The 12,158-nt window shown below is 39.6% G+C and overlaps 1 protein-coding gene across 5 annotated transcripts in view; it reads left to right on the top strand.

The window, feature by feature from the left end:
- The first annotated feature begins 262 nt into the window (after positions 1-262).
- The window catches only part of LOC129247694 (myb-like protein AA), a 59,744-nt gene continuing 47,848 nt past the window's right edge, over positions 263-12,158 (top strand). For 2 of the 5 annotated variants that reach the window (XM_054886938.1, XM_054886939.1), the window contains exons 1-2: positions 635-989; positions 1,775-1,968. In XM_054886938.1, coding sequence (XP_054742913.1) covers positions 1,914-1,968 — 55 coding nt within the window. In that variant the 5' untranslated portion in view covers positions 635-989; positions 1,775-1,913. Of the gene's footprint in view, positions 544-633; positions 990-1,774; positions 1,969-12,158 lie in introns of those variants that run through there. The other 3 variants (XM_054886936.1, XM_054886935.1, XM_054886937.1) reach the window with 3 other exon arrangements.

Below are 12,158 nucleotides of genomic sequence, written 5' to 3' on the forward strand. Positions count from 1 at the left end.
AAAATCAATCTCTCTGTACGCTCTTTATGCCTTTACTATACTAAGCACGACAACAACACACTTTCCAACAAGTCACTACACACACACTCATACAAATACAAAATTTGTAGTTGATGTTTTCATGTAGATTTGTTTTTGTTTTGTTTATAACAACACTTTGGCAATGTACGAGTAGTGTTTGCTGAGTTAGGTATTCGTTTACGATAGATGATGTTAGTGCAGAAGGTGTGCAGCGGAGGAAAGCCAGAAAGCAAGCGAGCAATTGTTAAATGCGACACATTCGTGTTGAGTAGACCGGCCAACCAACCAACCAGCCAGCTATCCATCGTCGACCATTGATTTGCGAACGTGTGAGTGAAGTGGCAGCAAGGCAGCAAGGCAGCACGGCAGCAATAGTAGCGCGCTAGCTGACGAGTAAAACAAAGTGCATTTTAGCATCGGACGACACACGGCGAGGAATGCAGCTGCTGCGTTGCAGCTGTAAAGAAAATAGTGATTTCGTTTGAGTTTAAAGAAAACTCTATTGAAATAAATGCATTTATTGTGAGTGTAGTTTTTAAAGTAAATATTTTAGGTGTTTTTTTTTTCTTTGTGTTTGTAGAAGTCTGGCGTGAGTTAAAAGTTCAGTGGTGAAATTAAAATTAATTGCGAACCAAATACAGCTGATTGAATGAATTGCTGTGGAGGAGCGACACAAGTGTTTTCTTGTTGTTTTTGAGATATTTTTCCAATCAGTTTTGGCTGAGATGGCGAGTTTGCACGACCGCTTGGAATTGGCACCGGGAAAAAAGTAAAAAGAAAATAGAGTACCGTTACGCGAATAAACAAAACGAAAAGGAGAAAAGTACAACACAAAATTAAACGAAAAAAAAATGTAATAAAACTAAAAAATTTTAGTGAGCACGAAATTGGGTGGCGAAAGTGCAAGAAGCGTGAAGTGCAAAGAAACCGACGGGCGTGGACCGAAAGAGCTCTATGTATATGTATAGGTGTGTGTATGTACATATGTATATACTAGAAATATATACATACATATGGACATATTTGAAATAGAAGCGCATGCAATTTATGAAAGAGAACACCTATTATTTTGTTTTTGTTTTTTGTTTTAAGTGCGCCATTAAAGCCAAATCAACGCAACATAATTGCCGCACAAGCGACTAGGCAATAATAAACACTTTTTTTTCGTGCAAGTGCATATGCACGTATTCACGCTTATGTGTATGTATGTATGTACATACACACATACCCAACTACAGCATTCAAGTAGCGATTTAGATGAAGCGCAGTTCTAGCGTCGCTTCCAATTTTCAGTTGTTTTCAAATAGAAAAAAAAAAACTAAATAACACTTGAGTTACTACTTCCAGCAAACACCTGGCTGGCTGCGAAGCAGCACATATGTATGTATGTATGCCCAAAACGATGTATCGAAAGCAAAAAACAAAAACAATCCTGCTACAGCTTCACGCTCAAGCCGCCCTCCTTTTGCATTTGCTTTACTTTGCTTGTGAGTGATAGCTTTCAACAAGTCGGAAATCTTCACTCTTATAAACATCCAATGCTGGAAGTGTGTTCTCGTGCGATTAGCATCTAAGCGTACGGAGCGCCGCACATTTCATTCGTCCTTGAGCCAATCCGCTCTCCAACACATTTCAGCTACGAGCTGCCGCCTTATAAAAAACTTCTTAATGAATGTGTTTATGTGTTTTTTCTTGCTGTTTTTTGAATTTTCCATCGTCAACATTTACATTGGTTTTTTTTTTACTATTCCAGTTTTTAACCTGTTTTTCTATATAATACTACGATAGTAACTCGAATATTTGTGGTGGTTTTTGTGCAATCATTAATTTGTTTTTATTGCTCAACGCCGGCGAAATTGTGTGTGGAATATAAAAGTGAAATAGAAGAGAAAATGAATAATCTTACGAAAACTGAAGCATTACCAAAGACTGGACATGTCAACGAAGGTGAGTGAATAGTCATAGAATTTTAAATACTGAAATGTTTTGTTTGTGTATACCTACAGTGGTGGTCACAAATTTAGCACTCTTTGCCAAGGCAACATTCACAAAAATTATTAATATTCTAAATGACTAGCAACATTTTTCTAGAAAAGCTATTTACTAAGTAGGGAACAATTACGCATCGGTGTTTGATATTTTTTTTCCTTCGCCATGAAACTCCTTTACTCATGAAACTCATTTTTCAAGTATTGCGTTGGGGAATAAGTTCGCAGCGTTTTTACGGAAGACTTTTACTACTTAAACAAAATACAATATTTATATGAATAAGTTAAACAATTATATATTCGCCGTTGCGGTTTACAACTTCTTCCCACTTCTCGTCCAATTTTTTGATGCCGTTCTGCCAAAAATTGCCTGGTCTGAAATCAAATAAGTTGGTGAGCCAGTTTTTAAGGACCTCTTTGTTATCGATAGTATCGCCCTTCATATAGTTTGACAGGGAGCGGAAAAGATGGTAATCGTTCGGTGCAAGGTTCGTGGAATACGACGGATGCTGAAGGATCTCCCATTCCACCTCTGGGAGTGCGGCTTTGACGCACTTGGAAATACACGAAAAGAATGCCACGGTCAACAAGGACCTCTACGTTACCCAGCTACACCGCGTCAATGAGGATATTCCACTGCAACGTGGAGCGTGGTGTTGTCGTGAAGAAGTATGGTTTGTCCATGTCGATCAGGTCTTTTTAGTTGAATAGCCTCTTTCAAGCGGTTTGGCAAGGCAATGTAGAGCTCCTTGTTGACCCTGGCATTCTTTTCGTGTATTTTCCAGTGCACCATGCGCTCCCAGTCCCACCAAGGTAGGTAGGTAGGTAGGGTGGTCGTCGTAAGACACACTTAGACCTTCGGCAGGTCCATTGTGATACCACTGGAGCTTATCCTTACTCTACGTGTTCCCTTTCAAACCATCCGGTTGCTTTAATAAACGAGCAGAGCTTCGTTAGCTTTAGATGGGCTATATCCGCTACATCGGTTAGAAATGCTGTATCGAGGGTGCGCAGCCTTCTCCTAGCTAGGCTTTCACACTCACATAAAAGGTGTCTGACTGTTTCCTCTTCTTCTGTATTTAGACAGCTTCTACAGAAATCGAAGTAGGGTAGTCCTAACCTTCTAGCGTGGCTGCCTATTAAACAATGACCTGTTAAAACACCTATCATTTTTCTTATAGATTCCCTGTTGAATCTTAGCAAGATCTTCGATCGACCGCTGTTCCAGTTCGGCCATGTCTGTCTGCTTAGTTCGCATGTTGTGAGGTTTTGCCAGATTGTATTTACCTTTTTGATGGTTTCCCTGTCTATAAGTAATTTACAAGTGGCTATAGGTATGGGTAGCAGCGCCTTATCCGGTTCGAGATCGAGCGTTGTACCGGCTCTTGCAAGTTCATCCGCCTTACAATTTCCTGGAATGTCCCTGTGGCCCGGTACCCAGATAAGGTGCACCTTGTAGCACTTAGATACATCATCTAGTAGTTTAAAACATTCTAGAACTGTTATTGACGAGTGTGTTTTTGATTCCAGCGCTTTTATTGCTGCTTGACTGTCCGAGTAAATGAAGACTTCATTTGTGGATAATACTCTCGTTTTTATCTCTTTAAGCCCCTCTTTTATGGCAGTGACTTCCGCCTGAAATACACTGCAATGATCAGGTAAGCGGAATGATTGGCATACTCCGAGTTTGTCGGAGTAGACCCCTCCACCTACTTTGTTATCCAGTTTTGAGCCATCTGTGTAGATGTTTACTTTATTTATCTTAACAATGAGCCCGTTATCCCATTCCTCTTTGGAAGGAAATACTGTGACGAAGGATTTATACAAATTGATGTCCTTGGTCCTACAGAAATCCGTTGTGTTGGGAATGCAGGGGAATTGTTCTAAAATTGAGGAGTGTCCTCTTTGGTTCGTTCTGAGTAGGCCGATTTCTCTTAGTCTGAGAGTTGCTTTGGCAGCTGTTTGCTTACCGTACTGCTCTATTGGTAAAATGTTAAGCATGATATTTAGTCCCACCAAACACATATCATAAACTTCTTTGAATGAAGATCCGGCTTGACTCTCGGCTTTGGTATATCTCATGGAGCCATCCACTCCTTTCTATACTTCATATTGATGTATAGCCACCATTTTTCATCTCTCGTGACGATTCGGTACAAAAAGTGCTGTTTATCACTGCGTGTTGCTCGATGGAGGGCGAGATGCTGAGAAACAATTTGGAGGTGACTTTCTGTATTATTTTCGTAGAGCTCGTGAGGCACGAAGACTGCCAAATTTTTCTTTAACTCTCTTTCAATGAAGAGAGTTGATAATCGCTTTATGATCGCAGTTCATTTTTTCCGTCAATTCACGACTGGTTTGGTGCTCTGGCAACAGTGCAATCTCGAACCTGTGTGTTGAGCAGTAGAGAAAAAGATTTCTTACCTGAAGATCAATACTCATTTAGATCTCAACATATCAGGAAAAGAGTCTGATCGAAAATAAATGGTTATGAGTCCTGAGAGCGGACACTAAGTTTATTGAAAAACTTTGCTGAAAAAGTTTCTGTGTAGGCAGACGAGTTTCGCAACATTATTTTTTCTGATGACAAATAAATTTCCCATAAACGAAATCACGTTGGCGGATCGCTACTAATTTATGTAGCCTTTCAATATTCGGCAAAGCTTTCGATTTGCTTCATATGTTAATCTGCCGAATGATGTACCAGTCGAATTTTTCCGCAACTCTTCGAAGATTTCTGGATCTTCTAGTAAGACAATACACCAATTCACTCTGCGCTCAGCACAAAGAAGTTCCTTCCATCCGAAAAAATACAGATTTTAGAATGGCTAACGTTCAGTCCTGAGCATAGCCCACTTAAAGACTTCTGCGGTTAGGTTAGGCTGGAGCGCTTGCCCACTGAGGGGCACACTCAGGCTCATGCCCGTTGTGATGCAGCGTAGGGAACTTGTTCTTATCTCTCCTAAAACCTAAATTTGCCATAAACGAAGTCACGTTGGCGGATTGCTCCTAATTTATGTAGCCTTTCAATATTAGGCAAAGCCGTCGATTTGCTTCATACGTTAATCTGCCGGATGATGAGCCAGTCGAATTTTTCCGGAACTCTTCGCAGATTTCTGGATCTTCTAGTAAAACAATACACCAATTCACTCTGCGCTCAGCACAAAGAAGTTCCTTCCATCCAGAGAAGTTCAGATTTTAGAATAGCCAACGTTCAGTCCTGAGCATAGCCCACTTGAAGACTTCTGCGGTTAGGTTAGGCTGGAGCGCTTGCCCACTGAGGGGCACACTCAGGCTCATGACTATGGTGATGTCGCGTGGGGAACTTGTTCTTAACTCTCCTAAAACCAATGTGTACTTTTCAAAAATTGTATAATATAAGACCTTGATTTCAATAGAACTAAGATATTCCAATTTATTAAAGAATTATCAACCTAAAAATGTCTAAGTCTACGTCTAGATATAGCAGGACAGTGGCACTAAAGGTGCGGGACCGTCTCTTCCCCTTCCTCATCTAGACAACTTCTGCAGAAGTCATGTGTTTGCACTCTGGGCGTGCCTGCCTATTGGGCAATGTTCCGTTATAACTGATATCGATATACTAACACTGTGCTTATGGCGTCTTAGCAGATATTCTATGAGTTTAGCATTGAGAGTGGCGGCAATTGTTGGACGATTCTGCTGGTGGGTTCATTATCGTTCGACGCTGACTCGGGCATGTCGTTAAGGCATTTGCGGTATTTCAAGACTGCCTTGGAGATTTCCGAATGCTTTGTGAGGGATTTTATCGCCATCTTGTTATCAGTGAAAATGTAGATATCATCTTTAGGTATCGCATCATACTGTATCAGTGTCACGGCTTTCATTATTGCCATCAGCTGAGCCTGAAAGATACTATAGTAGTCGGGAAGCCGAAAACTGAAAGAGATCCCCAAATGTTCGGAATACACATCTCCGCCCACCCTACCCTCGAGATTTCATTCTGTATATGCATGAAGGGACCCACCCTTTCTTAAAACATTACTGGGGGTTACTTTTGGGTAAAATTTATAAAAATAATTGGCAGCACGTAAAAGCTTTTCAGTTGAGTGGAATAAAACGCAAGAACAACTTTACTGGCTTAGCCTAGTGAAGTCTTCTTTTTTTCTATGCAATGCTTTTAAAATCATAAAGGAAATCAATATTGTCTTCATTTTGGATTTTGCCTGACAAAGAATAATTGCGGTTTTCAAATTTCATGGATTTTTAAATTTATTGCTTTCCAACTTCGCGATGCCTTTGCTTAATGAGTTCGAATAAAAAATTAGCACAAATAAAAAAAATATCGATGACTAAAAACTAACAAACCGCTGCTAACAAAATCTCAAAATAATTAATTCAAATTACTGGTTTTCGCTTGGACTTTGAATGGTGCGAAAAGTTGCATGGCTGCGTCCATAAAAATACCTCCATAGTTCACCACATTAAGACCATAACTTTTAGATATTATCATATAAAAGTGTAATCACCAGAAGAAACCAAAACTAATCATAATTACATACACCCATAAGCAAATTTTGCAGCAAAAGCAAGCAAAACTAACACAAATTTCTGTTAGCACAGCAAGCGACTTTCACACAACGAACAATAAATTAATTGATACTGAAGTCTGCATATGTATGTGTGTGTCTATTGAAAAGAAATATAGACAAGCAGTAGCAAGCTGCAAGAGATGGGGTCAAAAAGAAGTACCCGTTGTTTAGTTAGCAGGCAAAAGGCGAGTAATTCATATCGCCAATAGCAACAATTCCACTGAAAATGTATTTTATCACTGCACCTCTTTGCCCTGCGGGGACTTCGTTCGCTGATATACCGTTTTTCATACTTATTGTTTAACCTAAAATCAGCTGAGAAGAAAAGTGAAAAGCAAAGCGTGAATATTTGCAGTAAAGATTCATTTACCTCGCTGGTGTTGGCAGAATATACATAAACAGAATACACACATATAACTACAAATACACACTTAAATACACACAAACTTGCCATTTCGCTGGCAGCTGTCAAGTTGGCTCTGCAAAACTCCCAAAAAGAGGCTTTAAAAAAAAGAGATAAAAAGCGGCATCGACAACGCAACTTTCCATTTAAGCATTCGCACATTTAGACGTAGATTTACACACACACACACATACATAGCTGCAAATACTATAAGTATATATATTTGGATGCTTATTAATTTTTTGTATTATGCTAAAACAAACAAATTCACTGTCGGCAGATTTCGCTGAATTTTTTGTTAACTCTTCGTGCTTCTTTCGACTTGACATTCCACGGCTAGAGACACAAAGTTGCGGGAAGAAGGTGCATACGCATACGCACAGATGATGATGTACATAGATGGAGATACAGTTGCAGGAGCAGATTCGGTTAAAACCACAGATGCAGATTACTTAGATCGCACTACAACCGTCTGACGGTTTTATCCGAATCTAAAACATCGCGCCATCCAAATCGGTTCGCTGCTTGCTGTCGTCAGTTGGTGACACCCAGTGCTGTCGGTTATGCCTCACTTGATCTCCTCAACGTAAATTAGGTATACCTCTTCCTCGTCGTCCATCAGTGGATTACCTTTCATAGCACTGCCATGCCGGAGCACTTTCGATCATCCTCGAGACATGACCAAGCACGCAACACAAGTACACAACCGCTGTATTTTTTTCCTATTCATTATGTTCACATCTCGGTATAGCTCAGTGGATCAGCAGGTGTATGTGGGTATTTTGGAAAATGTAATGGTGCCATACGCTGAATGTAATATGCCATTGAAGTGGTTGTTCCAGCAAAGTAACGACCTAAACACAAGTAAATTTGCTAAGTAGTGGTTTTGGATTAAGGGAGTTAAGGTCATGTCCGTGGCCTGCTCAGTCGCCTGACCTCAACCCTATAAAAAATCTATGGACGGGTAGAACAACGAGTGTTGCCGATCGTAAACTATCAAACTGTGGATACATGGAAAATAGTCCAGAAAGCATGGATGCAAATCCCAATGAAAGCCATCGTGATCTCAACGATTCCAAGCCACGCCGATGCGCGGCAATAATACAAAATCGAGGTTATTCAACTAAATATTAGAAAAACTAACGCAAAAACTATTAAGACTACAACCAACTACAATAAGTTCTCGCTGTTCTTTTTGATGAAAATACAACTTTATTCTGAAAAAATGGTTGCAAGTGAATCATTGAAAGTATTGTCCATAGCTGGCTACTACTTTTTCCCATCTTTTTGGTAAATCTCGTATACCGTCGCGGTAAAACTGTTCATCTTTTGAGGCTATCCACGGATCAAGCCATTTTTTGATGTGTGTGCCATGTGGAATATTATTTATCAGCCTCCATTTTTTTCGAATGAAAGAGGAAAGTCAACACTTCCCGCAAATGACGATTATTTGGCACAAAACCATACATTTTCAGAAAACCAAAAGTATATGATACCAAAACAAAAACACTAATGTGTCGAAGCAGTTTGTTTTGGTAAACAAAGTCTAAGCTTGGTTTATGGCGTTTAGGTTATGTTAGAACTGACTAGCACATACTGTTGGCGGCATCTATTGGCAAACAGCGAGAACTTAGTTGCGCACCTAATATAATAATCATAAAAATTTGTGGTAAAAAAATTACTGTACTAAGCTTTATTTTCAATAAATAGAACTTTTTGTTTTATGTTGAGGTCACTCCTATTAATTTGAACACAACTGTAGATACAAATCCAGAGATATATACGCATAAAGGCGCACAAAACTGCGGAAGGATTAAAGTACCTGCAACTTTTGACGGACTGCATGTGGAGAGTAACTGTCGTAAAGCCTAATGCCCAACTGTCTCCCTAAGATTTACTTAACGGTAGTACCGGAAGGGGATCGGTACATTGTCATAAGGACGTTTAGTTCGGGTTAAAGTCTCTCACTGCCAGAGTTAAGTCTCTCGATGCTTCCTCCTTGTAAATAAATAGAAAAAAGACGCATGTACAGAGACCCAGATAAAGATCACAGATGTAGAAACAGAGATAAAGATACAGATACAGAGTTCCAAATACACAAAAATTACATCCATATACAGATGCGGATATCTCACTCAGCTACCCAGTACGTTTTCATGGGGCTCATTCGCTGCCGTATGTGGAATGTTATTTTTAAACTAATGAAGTCGTGCAATGAAGGCGCCAATCAACTGCATGCGGCACATGTACGCATACTTACGTTGCAGTATGTGTGGATATGTGGCTGCGTGCTGGCATTTTCTGCCTCATTTTATTTTAATGCAACAGTTTTGTGCACGTTACTCACCGCTGCCGTTGCTATTACCGCTACTGCCACAAAACGCTACCCGTATAAAGTGCAGTGGCACGAGATGATGTGTTCGCAGCTGCCTCGGTTGTTGTTGATGGGTTTGTCGTAGTCATCATCGTTGTTGTCGTTATTGTTGTTGTTTTTGTTTTTGCGAAAATTGCAAGTTGAATGTCGCGGCAACAAATGCTTGATTTGCTGCCAAGCTGGCGTGCACACCGCCAAGCGTTTGGCTGACGGTTGGTTGCTACAAACAATGCCAATAATTGCAGTTTCCACCAACAGCGGCACATAAGAAAAAACGATGCCCGCATTATACAGTTGTTGCTACAGCATCTGCTGTTATTTGCTGCAGCTACTGCTGCTGCTGCTGCCGCAATTACGGTTGTACTTTTTTCTTGTTCCCTATTATTTTGTGGTAAAATTCGTTTTTTTTTCTCCTCTTCTTACTTTGTCTGCCACAAGTGTATTGCACTGCCGTTGCTGTTGCAGTGTTGCAGTCTTTCAGTGGCTGCTGTATTTCCTAGTCAGTGTCGTTTTAGTTTTATTGTTGCATGCAACGGCCAACTGCATTGGCTTAGCGCTTGATTGACAGTCCCTCTTGCTCGTAAACGTCCATCCAGTGGAGGCAGCTAGCGATGGCAGTGCAACATGTTTAGCTTATGCATGTTGCCAACGAATGATTCATTTCAACACTCCAGTTTAGGGTGTTGTTTTAGGAAATTTTTTCCATTTATTTTTCCTTCGGTTACAACAAAGAGAATTTTACATTTTGCTGCACTTTAGTATGCCACAAAAGACATTAATCACGTTGCTTTGATTTTTATTTCGGGGAATTATTTTATATGTACATATATGTAACGGGTGTTTCTTTTTTTTTTTGCTCACGCATAGAACTTTCAATAATACAATTACTAATTCAGCCTTTTAAGCAAAGTTGTGGCTTTGAAATTTCTGTTCAGTATACGCTGAAAAATCGCCATAGAAAGCCATGTTAGAAAGAAGCTTTTCCCAATAATGGCGTTCGAAATCGGTCACCTTATCAGTGGGTTTTGCCTACTTTCAAGCTTATTGATAGTCAAGCAGCGATCAAGGCACTAACCTCAGCGCGCATCAATTTAAGATGTCTTAAAGATTGCAGGAGGTCGCGCTCGCTCATCCAACGACCCAACATCACACATTCTGGAGTTCGTTCCTGGCCACTCTAGAGTTGGGGGAAATGAAAAAGCGGATGTGTTTGGAAGCAAAGGCTCTGAACTGGACCTCCAGCGAGTGGTAGAGTACTTTAGCTTTTCTTTAAACGAACTGTACGAGGGAGGTTCAATAAGTTCGTTCTTCCGTTTTCTAAAAAATCTATGAGAATGACGCCATTCGTATCCCAAAAAATCCTCGCTATGACCTTTCCGGCCGATGGTACTGTCTTCGCCATCTTCACCGGGAGAAATTCATTGTTTAACATCAACTTCCTTCAGGAATGTTCACTGTCATCAAACACGTCATCAACATCCCTCGTACACTGAGATTGACTTGAGCGTAATCGCGGAAATCAGTAGAAGGTGCACGGCCTCTGCCTAGATTCAACAGTTCAACTACCAACGTTCTCACAGGTGTTATACTGGGTCATTGCGCTTTGGCACCCTATCTAGTCTAATTAGTGTACTTCACAATGACTTCTGCAGGATTTGTGGGGATGAGGAAGAAACTGAATCGGTACAACACCTCCTCTGTGAATGTGCTGCACTTCAAAGTAGGCATGCCAAATGTCGTGGCGATTATCTCTTTGAAAATCTGGGAAATTTGCAAAATGTATCACTTTAGGGGCAAGTTACCTTCTTAAAAGGATCTAATTGGTTTAAGCAACTTAGTTAGGGTAAGGAAATCAAATGTAAATGGGTCTGAAAGCCACCGAGTGTCTAGTATTAGACAAGAATCCTGGCTAACCAAAACTGATCTAAGATTATTGATACATCGATGTGCTTAATCACTCATCCACTCCATTGAAGATTTTGAGCAAGATTGAGATTTGACAATCTACGCTCACACGCTTATGAGATCAAACTGCTGTAGAAATTAGAATCAATTAGGAAATCATTTGAGTACTACTGTGAGTAAGCAAAATTCGACATATTTGAAGCAGAGTGCGTAGAGCGCTCAAAATTCGCTCCTACTCTTTCAAGCTATCACCAAAAGAAATACAACTCATACAAAATATTCTCTGAGTAAATCATTGAGAGGATCTATTTTGCGTAAACTCCTCAAACACTTTTATTACTCATTTGTTTGTATACAAAGAGTGCTCGTCGTTCTGTGAGTACTCGCTTTGTTTTCATCCCCCGAGTTTTGTAAATGATGCGCTCTTTATTTGAGCTCAAGTTTATATGAATTTATCAATGATAAGTAATTTGATATTCAATATTGTCCCTTTTTGCATTGCATTTCGAGCATACCCTAACCAATTTCTGCTTTATTTAATGAAAGCAATACATTTGCGAGAATAGTGAAGTTTATTTCATTTATTTTTTTAAATATATTATAAATAATAAATAAAACTTATATAAAAATAAAAATTTCAAAGAAAAAAAGTAAAAGAAAATTCATTAAAGGTGAGGTTCATTGAATTTAATGAAAGTCGATTAAATATATTGTTTAAGTTTGATCGTCGTTCGGTTCGTCAAAATCTGTACTTTTGAACAATTTTTCATTCAATTTGATAAACAGCAAGTTATTCAGATTTTCAGAGCTCATCCTGGAACGATGTTTGGTTAATATCAAAGATAGAGCGCTAAATGCTCGTTCTACAGAAGTTTGGCTGCTTGGTACAGACAAAA

This window comes from Anastrepha obliqua, chromosome 5, assembly GCF_027943255.1.
Source record: "Anastrepha obliqua isolate idAnaObli1 chromosome 5, idAnaObli1_1.0, whole genome shotgun sequence".
Classification (NCBI taxonomy): Eukaryota; Metazoa; Arthropoda; class Insecta; order Diptera; family Tephritidae; genus Anastrepha; species Anastrepha obliqua.